This window comes from Ostrea edulis, chromosome 2 (assembly GCF_947568905.1).
Source record: "Ostrea edulis chromosome 2, xbOstEdul1.1, whole genome shotgun sequence".
Lineage (NCBI taxonomy): Eukaryota > Metazoa > Mollusca > Bivalvia > Ostreida > Ostreidae > Ostrea > Ostrea edulis.
Window position 1 is genome coordinate 80,961,174 of NC_079165.1, and position 16,471 is coordinate 80,977,644.

Below are 16,471 nucleotides of genomic sequence, written 5' to 3' on the forward strand. Positions count from 1 at the left end.
CACCTCTTTAATTCTATTTTAAACTCACATTTTACAACCACGTTGGCTTCCTTGCTCTGTGGTTCTCCCACCTGATTATCAGCTGTACATTTAAACTTCCCTGAGTCCGTTCTCTCTAGATCATATATAATGATCTGGCTCTCACTGTTTTTGTACACTTGCTTGGTTTTGGACATGTCGAATCCTGGTCTTGACCAAGAAGCCATGTTGTCCACTGATGGGTTCCCATTCACTCCACAAATTATTGATGCCGATTCTCCCTCAATAGCATACACTGTCTCTTGGAATCGAATGATCTCTGCTGGGACTGAAGGAGAGATTATCAGGCAAATTAGAGTTATCTCTCTTAGTATAAGTGCATAACATTAAAACTTTTTCAAACAAATGTTAAAAAATGAGAAATCTTTGTTAAAAAGATAAGATTATTATTCTCTTTCACTCCTTAAAGCAATACTAGCTCTCATTTTGTCGAAAAATTTTATTGCAAAATTGTTATTTACTATTTCAATGACAGAAAAAATCAGGTTTAAAAATTTTGTTATTAATATTTTGTTATTAAAATTAATATCTATATGTTATATAATCAACAGAACCGAAATCTTTATTTTGATAAAATCTTAAACTTAGTTCTAATTTTGTCAATGACTATGGTTAAAGTTACATACAAAACTATCATAATAGCACATTTTTAAAACAACAAAATATAATTTTCAGATTTAGAGCTGATATTACTTTAAAAGAGACCAGTAACATGTTCTTTTTGAATCCCCACACACTGTACAACATGGTGACTTACATTTGACCTTGACCTGAAAGTGGTGGTAAGCACTGCCTATGGAGTTGGTGGCCTTCAGGGAGTAGTTCCCAGCCTGGCCTCTCTGAACGTTACTGATCACCAGCTTTCCATTGTTAGGAGTGAAGCTGTTGGACTGCTGTGTTCTTTTGTACAGCGTGTAAGTGATGGTGGTCGGGTTAGCGATGGCTTCCATGTCCAGCGTCCGTGATTCTCCCTCTATCATTCCAATCTGAGAGACGGAGGGTTGGAATACTGGACCAACTGCAGACATATACATTAAAAAATTAAAGTTTAATTCTCATTGATGAAACGAGGAATGTTAAGCGTGTTAACGCTAAGATTAAATTCACTGATGAAATGGGTAATGTTAAGTGTGCTAATATTGTAATATAAATGATCTTCACTGGGTTTCAATATTTTAAAACATACCCTTTAGCCCCCCACTAATTCAAATGGTTAGGTTTTTTCTTTAGTACATGACATATCATTCCAACATGTCCATGGAAAATAATGATTTCCATTACTATAGAATTACAGTAAAATGGCTACAGCAAACATGCTCATAACGAATTCCTGCTCATAGCAAAATGATTTTTATACCCGGTAGTTTTGAAACATATCATGAACATATTGGATACTACGAATTACATTTATAACGAATCAAAATTGTTCATCCCCAGCACTTCGATATAAGCATGTTTTATTCTATAAAGGTTATCAATGAGAGAAATTATTTATACTATCTTAAGAGTTGTAGATATTACATTTGAAAAAATTCTGATTTTACGGAACATATATTATTGATTTACACAGATTGTGAAGGAATTGATTTACAGTATCAAAGATTTATAAAGATAATATGAGAAGGAAATAAGTCATTTTACAGTAAGGTAGATTAAGATTGTTTGTGAAGGTAGCCTTACAGTAAGATAGATTAAGATTGTTTGTGAAGGTAGCCTTACAGTATGGTAGATTAAGATTGTTTGTGAAGGTAGCCTTACAGTAAGATAGATTAAGATTGTTTGTGAAGGTAGCCTTACAGTATGGAAGATTAAGATTGTTTTTGAAGGTCCCCAGCAATATTAGTGTTACTGATTACAAATTCATAAGAACACTGACACTGAATACTGATGCGAAGTCCGTCACTCGTCGATTTGTTGATGTACTCGTTCTTGGCCTTGCAGTAGTAGGTGACGTTGTGATCGCGGGAAGACGGCACGATGTCCAGGTAATTAGTGGTGGTAGAACCTCCATTTGACGCTGGTGCGGTTCCCTCTGTGACACCTCGCAGCTCTCTCCTACAGTTCAAAACAACCAACATTTGTTATACTATGTGAAATATCTGCAGAATCAGGAGCACCAATTTCTCATAAATATCAACTTCTCTATCACAGGGACATTGTGAGGTAAAGCTATTTAAAAGAATGTTTCACATAATATGAACTATTTTTTAATATTTTGTAGAATACATAAAAAACAACAGGAATTCATTGATATCAGTTTAACTGACACATACGTTTGATCGTGGTTTTTAATCCAGACAATGGTAGCTGGAGGGTTGCTGGACTCGGATGCACAAGTGAGACGGAGAGGCTGTCCGGACACGGGCTGGGAGGGGTTCATCGAAACATTCACTCCCTTAGGGGCAACTGTAAGAATCATCAATCATTCTTACTGTCAGTATCATTTTAAAATTCTCATCAGTCAAGACAAGCGAAGAGAGAAAACATTCAGTGCTGGTTAATCTTATTGTCAGCTGACTGCAGGTCATACTTACAGTAGACGGTGAGTTTGACGAGCGCTGTTAATGGAGAACTGGTCGCCAAGTTGGAGGCTTCACATTTGTAGATGGCGTTGTTGTCCCCTGGAGTAGGCAGGAAGGACAACTCTGAGGTTACCATGTTACCACTGGTACTGGACACTGATATCAGGGGCTGATTACCTGACATTAGACAATTCGAATTTGTTGAACCATCATCATCTGTTTAGTGTTACACTGTAGAATTATTCTTACATTGATGAAATATGTGTATGGATTTTATTTTACAACCACACTCAATAAAGCATGAACCAGTTAATCTTAAAAGTGAAATTTCCCCCTTCAGATTTATACTTTACTCCAATAAACCACTGAGTATAGCAATGAAATTTTTTCCTCAACAGATATATAACATATATTCTTCAATTTTCCTAACCATTGGAGTATAGTCAAATTTCCCCCAACAGACCCCTACCTTTGAACCACTTGAGAACAGTTAATTTTCCCCTACAGATTCACAATTCACCTCCCCCTACAGATTTACACTTTATTTCTCCTACCTTTGAACCACTTGAGTGTGGCGGTGGGATTTCCCCCTACAGATTTACACTTTATTTCTCCTACCTTTGAACCACTTGAGTGTGGCAGTGGGATTTCCCCCTACAGATTTACAGGTCATCCTTGCAGGCCTGTCCTCTGTCACATGACTGCTCTCACTGTATCCCTCAATGGTCGGGGCACCTGGGGGATCTGCAAATCAAGTGGGATTCACTCTCATTACTGACTTAAAAAGGAATGTTAAACCAGAAAAATATGCTAAGGATAAAAAGTGGAGGATATGTACAACAATAATTTGAAATTGAAAACTTTCAAATTTACTTTATTTAGTCAAAAAATGTAGTTTTAGTATAAAGTAATCTGGGGAAAAAAATTCAAAACCCTAATTGCTAGATTTGAAGTTCTGCAGTTGACCTGCTAAGGCCAATTTTTTTTTTAATTGGTTTACGGATTTCAAACTTTTCAAATCCGTTCGGAGGAGGTAAAAAAAAAAAAAAAATCAAATGACAAAATGTTAAGTAATAAAAATGAACTTGATTTGAGGTCAATGTTTTATTATCAACTTTAATATTCTCTTCACTGTCAACTTAAGACGGTAGTATATAGCAACTATTGTGCACCTTGGAAACAATGCTGTTTCCTTCAAAAATGTTATTTGTTTATTAAATTAACTTTCTATCATTATCAAATGTCCATTGTTTACCGTTTAGTTATGTAAATCCCAAAATAAAAGAACCACATTGTTTTTCCATTCAAAAGATGGCATCCATGACGTATATAGGGACGCACTAATCTCCTGAAGTACTAAAATCCTAACTGACCTTACCAAGCATATATTTTGTCTAAAAATTTACTTTTAAGTTTTAAAGTCTTAATATTTATGAAGTCAAGTACAGTTATAAATAAAATTCATGAACCCTATAAACATTTATTAAAAAATTCTGAATTTTATATAGGTCAGATCAATTTATTGTTGGTAGTCAACAAATTTTATACAATGAATGAATTCAATAATGTTAAATATGTTTTCAACCTCCTTTAATATATGAAAAATTACACGTATTAATTATGAAGAATATTTCTTTAAAATTCATTAATAAGAATTTAAAAGTGTATCCTCAGCAAAATGTATGACTGGTAAGGTCAGGTAGGGTTATACTTGTTTAGGTGATTAGTGCAACCCAACGTACGTCAAGAAGATGCCATCTGAAAACAATTGTTTGTTTTTATTTTGGGATTTACATATCTAAATGGTATGCAATGCATAACTAATGCTAATTAGAAGTTAGTTTCATAAACAGATAACTTATTGGAAGCAAAAAGCATTGTTACTAAGGTGCAGAATAATTGTTAGCACCGGCTGAAGTTGACTGATATTCCACACATGACTATTATGGACTTTCCCGATATTTCGAAGGAGGCGTCTGTCCAAATATCCAGTCCAGCGGAATCTATTTTCTTTTCTTTCTTTTTTTTTTTGTGAAAAGGAAAAATTACAGAGTCGGAAATATAAAAAGGAGTGAAAAACCATCCCCCCCCCCCAACATCCAAAAAAATCAGTGCAGCGGATCCATAAACCAACTCAATAAAAAAAAAAGGCCTAACCTACTGAGCTACTCCTTTAGGCAATGATATTTTAAATGATTAGACAAATATTGTTGATATTTATATTTTTATTCATGTTTTAAAAGGAAGTCAGCCATTATGACAATGTAGAATACCTCCTTAATCATACTTATAAATCTGTCTCAGCAGTGATTTTCATCTGTATATAGTGTTTGTGCAATGTTACAGTATTCTCAGTAACAGGAAACTTGTAATCAAATGTCCTACCTATTTCACACTAAAATCAGATAACAATGATCCACACAGAAAAATCAATTACCTCTAGAAAAAAATCTCACTTTGTGAAAATATCAGCTACAGAAACAAGTCAGAAATATCTAAATATCAACTAACACAGAAACACATCACACACCTAGCTTTTTCAAGTTTTATCAAGTTTATTGGAACTTTGGCATTACCACAACACTTTAGAGAAAGCCTTTCAGACTAAGTCTAAGCCTATATGCAATGAAGAGTTCCCTCATTAATCTTTGAGGAATTTAATATTTTCAATTGTTTTGTAACTACGAGGATCAGTTCTGGAACCTATATAAAGATATGATAACTATGGTGTCAGATTTAAATCAATTTCTCATTGTTCACTTAGTTCCCTTGCATTTCTGAATAATCAACACTCATTATGATTATATTACATGGTTTACTAAGCTCAACCTGGTGCAATAAATAAACATAAACTCAACCTCAATGCAAACTCAAATTCTCTTTGTAATGAACTTAAAGGAGAGTACAGATTGCTAAAATGTCAGATACAAGTGTTTTCTTTTGATAGTTACTGGTAATTAATCATTTTGAGAGTTATCAAGCAGAGCACATTACCAACTGTTATCCCTAAACTACACACAAAGAACAATGGCGAAAAGGGCATTGCTCAGTATACAAACATTTATGGTATATAATACATGTGCTTCATAATCACTCACAGTGTTATCATAGACACATACAATATTATCAACAGTGTTAACATAGATTCACAGTTATCACAGACAGACAGGTGCTCTGTTATCACAGGCAGACAGTTGTTCTGTTATCACAGGCAGACAGACAGACAGGTGCTCTGTTATCACAGACAGACAGACAGTTGCTCTGTTATCACAGGCAGACAGACAGACAGGTGCTCTGTTATCACAGGCAGACAGACAGACAGTTGCTCTGTTATCACTGGCAGACAGACAGACAGTTGTTCTGTTATCACAGGCAGACAGACAGACAGTTGCTCTGTTATCACAGACAGACAGACAGACAGTTGTTCTGTTATCACAGACAGATGGACAGACAAACAGACAGTTGCTCTGTTATCACAGGCAGACATACAGACAGTTGTTCTGTTATCACAGGCAGACAGACAGACAGTTGCTCTGTTATCACAGGCAGACAGACAGACAGTTGCTCTGTTATCACAGGCAGACAGACAGACAGTTGCTCTGTTATCACAGGCAGACATACAGACAGTTGTTCTGTTATCACAGACAGACAGACAGACAGTTGCTCTGTTATCACAGGCAGACATACAGACAGTTGTTCTGTTATCACAGACAGACAGTTGCTCTGATATCGCAGACAGACAGGTGCTCTGTTATCACAGACAGACAGACAGTTGCTCTGTTATCACAGACAGACAGACAGGTGCTCTGTTATCACAGGCAGACAGACAGACAGTTGCTCTGTTATCACAGGCAGACAGACAGACAGTTGCTCTGTTATCACAGGCAGACATACAGACAGTTGTTCTGTTATCACAGACAGACAGACAGACAGTTGCTCTGTTATCACAGGCAGACATACAGACAGTTGTTCTGTTATCACAGACAGACAGTTGCTCTGATATCGCAGACAGACAGGTGCTCTGTTATCACAGACAGACAGACAGGTGCTCTGTTATCACAGACAGACAGACAGGTGCTCTGTTATCACAGACAGACAGACAGGTGCTCTGTTATCACAGACAGACAGACAGGTGCTCTGTTATCACTGGCAGACAGACATACTTACACAGGACACTGATAGTGACATTTGCCGTGGCTACAGGTGCTCTGTTATCACTGACAGCGTTACAAATGTAGGCAGCATTATCTTCCTGTTCAGACATCGTCACGGTTACAGACGATCGAGTCGTGAATCCTCCATTACTACCCGGGGTGTACACAGGGTCACTGTTGGCCGTGATGATCTTCCCTCTGCTGTACCAGGTCATAACAGCCTTGGGGTTACTGAGGGATGACTCGCAGGTCAAGGTCACTTGTTGACCAGCCTTCACTTCCGTACTGCCTCCTGTGATAGTGGCAGTCCGTGGCGGAACTGAAAAATATTCAAAGTGCAGACCAGGTTAAAGTGGTCTCATCCTAGGAAGAACAGAACTCTACAGATCCATGTTCCGTATAAATTCAGAAAATAACATTAATTCACTTTCTTCAACTATATACAGAGAACATAACTTTCCATCCCATTACTCTACAACATTTTAGAAATTTGACCCTTTATGGTAGATGTTTGTTCATTATTCTCAGGTGCTTACAGTAGACATTGAGGGTGACCTCTGTCGTGAGTGGCGATAGGCTGGCTGTGTTCGAGGCCTCACACCTATAGACCGCCCCATTGTCCTCCCGCCGGACGGGGAACAGATACTCGTTCAGGGACTGGGCATCAGCTGAGTCAGTGGTGTAAGAGATGTCCTTCTGTACTCCATTCCTGTACCACTTCACCTGAGGTAATGGATTACCTCCTTTTGACACACACAGCAGTCTTAGGGTGTCACCCTCGCGAATCACCTGACCAGAGGAATAGCCAGTGATTTCTGGTTTTCCTGGAGGAGCTGCAGTATATTTTAAGTGTGGGAATTAAAAATTGCTGCCCTGAAAGTGCTTCACATTTCAGTAATTAAATTAATTCGTTAAAAGTTGACAACAATGAGTAATTACTAAGGAGTTTTTTTTTTTCAAAACACTCACACAGAACATTGAGTTTGACAAAGGTTTGCATCCAGTTATTTCCTAGAGCGTCATTCTTGGCCCTACACATGTAGATAGAGTTGTGGTGGTCAGCAATGTTTGTAATGGTCATGGTACTCCTGGCGGTCATCAGCTTACTCCCAGTAATCACCGGTTCCGTGGAGTAGCGGACATTTTCTGTCACCAAGTTACCATTCCTGAACCACTCAATGGTTGCTGCTGGATGACCCCTACGTACTTCACAACTCATTATCAACTGATTCTCATCAGGACTAAGGGCAATTGTACTGGCATTGGCATACCCTAGAATCTCTGGTTGCTCAGGTGGAACTGTACAAGGAAAACATCAAATTTAATTCCAATGATGAATACATTAACAAAGATTCACAAAGTGTGCAAAGCCTAATAATGTATAGTACGCTCAAGATTTTAAGTTATAGAACTACGATCACCCCAAATGTGAACTATGGATTTCAATCGACATACCTTGCACTGTGAGGTAGGCCCCAGCTTTCAGGGGTGGATTCCCAGAGGCGGGGGAGGCTTGACACTCGTAGTAAGAATCGTCCAGAAGCCTGGTGTTCTCTATCAGTAGGTTATATTGTGAGGGAGTGTTACTGACAATGGAATATCTAGCAAAACCAGGAAGGCTGGGACCTAAGCCTGTCAGAGAAGACACAAACATCAGTCCTCAGATCATATAGTCAGTCAAATTATCTGATATGGCGAGGTTCCCTTTTTTAAAATATTATTTTAAATTGGCCCTCTTATGACTCAATTTTAGAAATTTTGGTAGACAAAAATATTTTTTTTCATAAAATTACAAGACAGATACCTATAAAATTGAAGAGATAGCAAAAACGAAACTTGTGATAAAAATGGCAGATTTCCATCAATACATCAGGAAAACAAACAACTTTTTAATTTTTCACCCTAAATGAATGCTTCCAAGCACTCAAACATCCCAAGATATCACAAAGCAAGACAGCTATATAATCAACACTGTTCCATGGACAAAAACATGAAAATTCATCTTATATGAATAATGGTTGCTTATTTTTTTGAAATCTTTATATATCCTGATGCTAAGTTCTGTGTTACACAGTACATTATTTACTGTCAAATCTATCATTCTATCTGCAATTTAATAATTTTAAAAAAAAAGACTGAAGCAGAAGAAAATTCTATAATAAAACAGGAAAGATCTTCTTAATATCCTAAAAATTGCTTACAAAACAAATGTTTATTTTAGTACCGATGTCTTTATCTTATGTCAGGTATATCTGGTTTAGAAATCTCAAAACCTTGCACTGTACATTAAAATCTGGGGGGTGTTTTGAGTGTCTCTCCCTGACACTTCATTATTCACCGATGTTCTTCCTGTCAAGCTTAAGGCTTTTCATATATTTCTACTAAAGCCGTTTTATTTGATGAAAACACCCTCTTCAAATGAATGACTCGTCCTTCTTCTCTTCATTAATTCCTGTCTACCTGCACTTGTTATCCAGCTGCTATTGGGCCTTGTACAAAACGTTAATAAGTAAACTTCACCCAAATGTAAAGTGTGGCTTTACATGTCTGCAGACATACCTAATACACCACACAACCACTTTCTGCCAGTTATAACCAGTGCATCAAAGGTGTCACTGCGAGATATCGAACTACTCCGACATATTCAATATTTTTTTGCAAAGGCCTTCAGACCTGGTGCCAAATTTTTGCAGTTCAGTGGTTGCCAAAAGACAATGTAACGCCAGACAGAGGATTCTAAAGCTGATTCCTGGTTATTCAAAGACCTCCATCAATGCTTGAAGAAACACACGATACCCAGCCTACAGTCACAGTCAATTCTGAAGTCTGCATTAATGGCCAGAACCCACCGACAAAGACAATAGTTTTCTTGCACTTTCCAAGAAGTAAAATCAGAATTTATGGAGATCCTTGTGACTGAGTAGCCAGTAATTCTGTATGATTTACTTCCAGAGGCAGAAAAGGACAATGAAAAATACGGATTTCTGTCAAGTCGAAGATGGCCCAGACTGCCAAATTACCACTATATCATGTCCCTTGTTTCACATTCCAACACAGCAAAAATAGCTATAACTTGAATTTATGCTAAATCCATTCCAATAAATCGCATAGCAAAGACAATCATATAACCCCAGTATTGCTACTCCTGCCAGCTAGAGGTTCAGTTGCGACACTTTTATTGTATGTTATCATGTATATTTCAATTTCTGTTTTCATTTTCATTACATTTCATTTTCTTTCATTTCATCGTATTCATTTATTTCTATTGCTAATATGAGAAGTATAAGATTGTTAATCAAGGCTCTTATTTCAATTGTGCATACATCTTGTGACATTTCTGAACATGTAGGGATCTAATGGCAAAACCAGCTATAATGGCGGGTAGTTTTAAGGGTTGAAAGTTGCAAAGGGACAAATCAAGAGTGGTAAAACACGTCCCAACATGAACCTGTTCTTTTTCAGAAGTTATCATGGTTATTGAGGAGATTTATTCACACCAGGGAGGTCCAAATAAAGTGCCTCCTAATAGGTGTAATTCACTCTCTCAGATGAGTTATCATTATCATAGATCTATGTGGGGAATGAAAATGACTTTGTTATAAGTAAGACACATGTTCCCTATTATCAGGGTTTTACTGTAGAAGCCAGCAGGGGACAGATGGCGTGTCCCTCCCTTGACAATCAACCCCTTGCGTGCTTCATTTTTGTATATCTACCCTGCCGTCTGCTACAGTCGTTTCCTGCTGATCTGAGATTATGATGCGCCCTGACAAATGTGACATTGTAGTAATGGTTAACCTGGATGCTGAACAATTCCTGAGACCCTGCCAGAATATCACTCCACTGGAGATCCTGTCTCTCATTATCCTCTGTCATCCCCATACTGTTTCAGTCCAGTGTTCATAAACAACAACATATCTACCAGTGTTCTTATTTATACTCTTAATGTGGAAATTAATTCCCCATCAAACACACAAGAATAGATTATCTGACCACACAGAAACATGCAGGATTGTATAGAACTTCATGTTAAACAACTTTTAAGACTCTTCAGATCCTTTTTATGTGGCATACACATATCTTTCTACATGATTTTTTTTTGGTACTTGTTACAAGCATAATTTTTTCTGAAGTAAAAATCATCTCCACCAAACATCAAGAAATCTTGAAGGTACTACTTTCAACTGGTTTCAATAAGAGGAATAATGAATTTGTTTGGAGTTGAAGGACCTGAACAAAGAGATGATTCCATGATGAGGATAACTGGGCATCTCTTTGTTTGCTACATTATCTGAACACCATCTCCAAAGACCAGGATGTAGCAGGGTTCTTAAGTACCCATGTCCTGCTTGTTACTGCTTCATCTCTCTCCCAATTCCCTTCATTCCTTCTCACTGCACAGTATGCAACATAGAAGTCATATTTGTGGCAAAAATGCACAACATGCAGCATTAGTTGTGACAATGTGCAACAAATTCCACTATTCCTTCACGTCATCCCTGCTGTTTAGGACAGGGTTCATGCATCGTGTAGAAAAGAAGATGTCAAGTTAATGGCTGATACATCTTAACAAAACTTTTGTTGCATCATACAATGCAATATTTGTAAAGTTTTTTTCTTCTGTTGTATGGTTTTGTACCTGCTGCAAGAATTTCAGACTCCTAACTTCATAGTAATATGCATAGTAAATCACTGCGGAATAGCCATTTTTTCCCACAGAAATTTCATACACGAATGTTTGTTAAGCATTCCCAAAAGATAAATATGATACTGAAAATTGCATAGAAAATATTCCCCCAAGACAATTGTCATGTCAATGGCTTAACTCACTTGACTTTCATTTCTCTTTAATTCCGGCACCACTACTCACCCCCACCAACCTCTTTAAAATTCTACTTGATGTATAATACAATATCTTCTTATTTCATAAAAAATTTCTAGAGAAGGCTGCTTCTAATATCAACAAAGATCTGATTGGTTACTATCTCTGGCCCCCCCCCCCCCCCCCCCCCCCCCCCCCCCCCCCCCTTTGTTGATTTTTTTTTTTTTTTTTTTTGGTTTTATTGCAGCACAAAAAAAGTTCAGATGATGAACGTTGAAAGAATGTGAATCTTTATGAACACTAGCCAGATGTGGATTTGATGGGACATTACGATGTATCTGTTCAGAGATACACCTAAACGGTGTATACAGCCACAGAATGCACAAAATGTTTAATATCAATCTAACAGTCAAAAGTGTTAGCAACCTGTTTAAATTGTAGGGTTTTTTATTGACATGACAAGATTTATCTTGCATGCACTGAATTGTAGAAAGGATTTGGTAATTTTAAGGTACTGGGTGTCTTTGTACCCAGTTAGAAAGACCACTAATAATATATCAAACAGACTGAATATTTGAATATACAGCCATGAACAGCACTTGACTGAGAGTTACCGAGCATAATTCCTCCTTTGGACCACTGAAGCATCCCAGCCAAATCTCGGACCGAGCACTGGAGCATGACGTTCTGACCCTCTGTCACGCTGGTGTTCACCGGGCGCTGCTCAAATTCCTGAACACAATCAGCTAAAACAAAGAATATCCTCATTACAAAATGTATAATGTAAATCATAAAACGATTAAAATCTAATACAAAATTGGTTACACCTTTTAGGTAGCTCACTACATCAAGACTTGTACATTCTATGGCGATTTAAACGTTTTGTGAAATGACTTGTATCAATCAATTTGCTTGCATATCTACATATCTCAGTGGATAATGAATGAGGTTACTGAACCACAGATCCCGAGTTCAAATCCGACAGTATCTTTTGCATTTTTCATTGAAATAAATTTTTAAAATCATGTTTTTTTTCTCTGAAATTGCATATTTTCTGCCTTTTTGACATATGCACTTATTACATACATATATTATTATATCTTCCATGATTAAATCATTTCATGCTGATTTGAAATCTTTCAAGATGTAATGAGCCCCCTCAATAGACTAATCAACACGAAGGAAGATTCACAAAGGGACTCATTTGGCAAGATTTTCACTTTCTGACATAAAAAAACATCTTGAAAGTGCACCAAAGAGTTAGAGCTGTGACATAATTTTCCCTGCAGTTTGAAGACTTGTATGTCACAATTAAAGTATGTCATTATAGCCAAATAGTCAAATTCTCATTCAAAATAGCCAGAAAGAGAGGGCACTTTTCAAAATTTTGCACATAGCACAACCTGTGATCAAATTTTCCTCTATGGGTATTGAGAAAACTCATTCTGTGCTCATATTCAAACTGATTGTGTGTTGCAACATTTTCTCATAAAAATCTCATGCCCTGTTCTTGTATTTAAATGAACTCCACTTAGAAAATGCTTTATAGCTACTAGGAGTAAAAATTTCCTACATAATACTTGCATGTTTTGAACTGGAAATTAACAGGATCATTGTCAATTTAACTAAATTGGATCCTTTTATTGAAACATAGCTATTCAAATATTGTCAAGTCAGGTCTGAATTGAATACCTAGCAAATAATTCTATATCTTTTCCTTTATTCACAGGAAAATAAAAGGTGCTGTAAAATAAAAATTCCCATTACTTTTTTTTTTTTTTTTTTTTGGTTGGTAATTTGGGGGGACGAGCCTTTATTTAAGGATGTTTGGCATCTATGTAATGGTAACACAAAACCTGTTAGGTATTCTACCTCCAAAAATTTAAATTCCTTTTAATACCTAATCATTACCAATTAGCAGAATTATTATTGACACTTTTAGACGAGGTTTATATGATTTTCTGCAAAGGACAATTCTAATTCTCGCCAATACTTAAATTACCCAAGCAATCAAAATGAAAATATGAAAGAAAGAAAAATAATTGTCAACGATTCTTCTGAACAGCGTATTTAGATTCGGAGTTTTTGAAAAACTGAATACTGCCTATTAAAAGATTTAAGATAATATTCAACACATTGAATGCTTGCAAACCCATGTAATATCTAAATACCGGTGTTTTTCAATGGATTTTGAAGTGGAAGAAAAGCTATTTTTACCTTAACCAGATAAGAAAACACACCTTGATTATCACACTAACAAAAATCATTTCTTAAATAAATAATTGTTACAAATGACTTACACATTGGAATGTACAGGAGCAAAGTTCCAAGAAGGACAGAAATTAATTCCTTCATCTCTGCTTTAACTGGCTTTCTCCTGGAAAATAAATCAGTACACTGTCATACTACAAACAGCATGGCTCTAGAGCAGTCCCCTGGGAACATTGAAGACCACATGTTTGTCTACCTGTTATTACCACAGTCTAGACCCACCCTCCCCTGCTGGGGCCACTAATAGCTCCCTGTTTGAGATTGTCGATCTTCACTCACACTAATAGGTATAATGTATGCCTTACTCTCACTATCAACAATACTGATGATGGTAACCCTAAAAATATCACAGCTTAAGACAAATTACTTGTTTCAAATCTTTACAAGTTTCCAAAGTCTTTAATTGATTCTCATGCAGAATCTCAGCTATTTAATCAAATTAGTCAAGTAATTGAAGTGAATTAAGACCAGGCTGTCTGCATTCTAGGTGCCTCTGTCCCCCATCTCCAGCATAAATCTTCAAAAAAAATTGTATTCCAAAAGACAATTGCACACAGTGATCTACTGGAATGGGCTGAAGAAACTGGAGTACAATTACTATAGTATGAGAACCTCATCAGAACCACGTCAGTCTCACCATATACAACCTCCTCATTACTACAGAAAACATAAGACTCCCTACAGCTTATTGTTTCCAGGAATTACAAGACAATTGATAATTTATGGCAGTCAGGCATTGGACTGGAATGACAATTTTTTTGTGGATATGCCTTCATTTTTCTTTCCCCACTACTAATTTTGGCACCACACCAATAGAGGCATTCCCCAATCTAAAATTGCTATTTGTAATGTTTTACACCTATCTAGTTTACACACACCCTGAAAGTGTCTTGAAAGATTATACTTTATGATTACAAACACCAAGTTAAAAATGGCTGGAATCTCAATTTGACCAACTCATCAAACGAAGCGATAACATCTACTACATCCGACTTTCTTAAGATGGTGCTTCCCTTCTAATGTAAGAGTTAATAAATCTCTTTTGATTCAACTTTTCAAGATCTAAATATTCGTTATCCACATAGAAATGACTTTAACCTCTCAGACCTTACCATTGACAGATGCAAAACCATGTATTCCAAAGGTAAAAAAGAAACAATAGCCCAGAAACCTGTGTGTGTACTGGGATGAAGATAAGGTAGAATGAAGTTCTGAATCACTCAAGAGCTGCAAAATCTAAAGTGATGTGGATTTTTCTAAGGGAACATCTCAAAAATCTCAATTAGAAATGTGTGAATTGGTTGTTTTTTTTAAATCTTTAAAATGCAAATGAAGTAATTTACTTTACCCAATCAAGGTATATTATTTTGTAGAATGCAAATGCTTTTTATCTGCATACACTTGGAAATGATTCAGCCAAAAAAATCTGTCTCTCACATTTCCTGCTATTCCACAAATTTCATTTAATCAGAAAATTCTACTTCATTAATTTACTCTATCCAACAAAAACTAAATTGCTTCCAAGATTGATGCTCACATTTGTGCTGGCAGTTTCTCTTCTGATCTTCTGCATTACATTAAATGAATGCAAAATTATTTCTACATGAATTCATTAATCAGATTCAAGATGGTAATTGTTATATAATCCAATTTAACACATGTACTTGAATTAAAAACATCACTTTTGCAGATGGTTCATGACTATACAACCCACTGAACAAGTGCTCATTTGTCTTCTGCATTCCTGTTTAATTATTTAAAACTGATCATGAATCAATAAATAAAAAGTAAAGGTTGGCACATATCTATGACACTCACAAATTCAGCATTCCAGAGACAGGTCCCTCATCCTTCTTTAGATTAACTTTCAACACTCTCTTCGTGAGGTCCAAAATCCCAGTTCTCACATGATAGTCCACTAAAAACAAAGGTTGATATAATTCTGTCGCAGAACTAATTCATAGAAATCCTTCACAGAGGGAGATTGTCTGAGTGTAAACAAGCTAATAATCTCTGTCCAGTCCTCTCTAATTTCCTGTCTCTCTCACTCTAATATCACATATATCCAGTCTTCAGTCAATGTATTCTGGAAAAAAAAGAAACAAAACTTAGCCATAAAGTCCATCAAAATTAATGACATTAAATGATGAGTTTTCACTGCTGCCATAATTGTCACTGCTTTCTTAAATACCTCCCAACTGTCACCGCGTGCCTTGCGTCAAAGCCTGTGTACAAGATACATGCAACTTAGTTTATTGTCACACAAATTAAACAACCTGCCAAGCAAACATCTAATATGCAAATTGGAGGTTTCCCCCTGGACCAGGGTCATCCTAGCACTGTTATCAGTCAGTAGTCTGATATGTTAGAGAGACGGTAGACCATGCAAGCCCATCAAATTAAACTGGCCATAAATAATTAATGAATCATTAACTTTATGTACACCTCACATACTCCTTAACAAGACATCATGTGTACGTTTAATCGTTAATCCTATTTCTGAATGAATCTCCCTCCATGATCACCTGTGATATCTGGGGCCACTTCACTAGGGTCCATGGACTATAAGGGGGCTCTACTCTATCAAATGGAACCAATTGAAACCCTTTGTTACTCTAATTTATCTACATACAACAATATTGTAGATAAAGTATTTATAATGA

General features: G+C 36.5%; 1 protein-coding gene across 39 annotated transcripts in view; it reads right to left on the reverse strand.

Moving 5' to 3' along the window:
- The window catches only part of LOC125678729 (nephrin-like), a 52,496-nt gene that overhangs the window by 7,382 nt on the left and 28,643 nt on the right, over nucleotides 1–16,471 (reverse strand). For 16 of the 39 annotated variants that reach the window (XM_048917379.2, XM_048917389.2, XM_048917386.2 and 13 more), the window contains 14 exons: nucleotides 15,627–15,894; nucleotides 15,346–15,375; nucleotides 13,838–13,914; nucleotides 12,152–12,283; nucleotides 8,171–8,347; nucleotides 7,685–8,014; nucleotides 7,252–7,548; nucleotides 6,729–7,034; nucleotides 3,180–3,305; nucleotides 2,574–2,738; nucleotides 2,313–2,445; nucleotides 1,916–2,094; nucleotides 797–1,057; nucleotides 29–307 (listed from right to left, as the gene is read on the reverse strand). In XM_048917379.2, the coding sequence (XP_048773336.2) occupies nucleotides 29–307; nucleotides 797–1,057; nucleotides 1,916–2,094; nucleotides 2,313–2,445; nucleotides 2,574–2,738; nucleotides 3,180–3,305; nucleotides 6,729–7,034; nucleotides 7,252–7,548; nucleotides 7,685–8,014; nucleotides 8,171–8,347; nucleotides 12,152–12,283; nucleotides 13,838–13,914; nucleotides 15,346–15,375; nucleotides 15,627–15,637 (2,503 nt within the window). In that variant the 5' untranslated portion in view covers nucleotides 15,638–15,894. Of the gene's footprint in view, nucleotides 1–28; nucleotides 308–796; nucleotides 1,058–1,915; nucleotides 2,095–2,312; nucleotides 2,446–2,573; nucleotides 2,739–3,179; nucleotides 3,306–6,728; nucleotides 7,035–7,251; nucleotides 7,549–7,684; nucleotides 8,015–8,170; nucleotides 8,348–12,151; nucleotides 12,284–13,837; nucleotides 13,915–14,920; nucleotides 15,227–15,345; nucleotides 15,376–15,626; nucleotides 15,895–15,999; nucleotides 16,460–16,471 lie in introns of those variants that run through there. The other 23 variants (XM_056155091.1, XM_056155088.1, XM_048917388.2 and 20 more) reach the window with 9 other exon arrangements.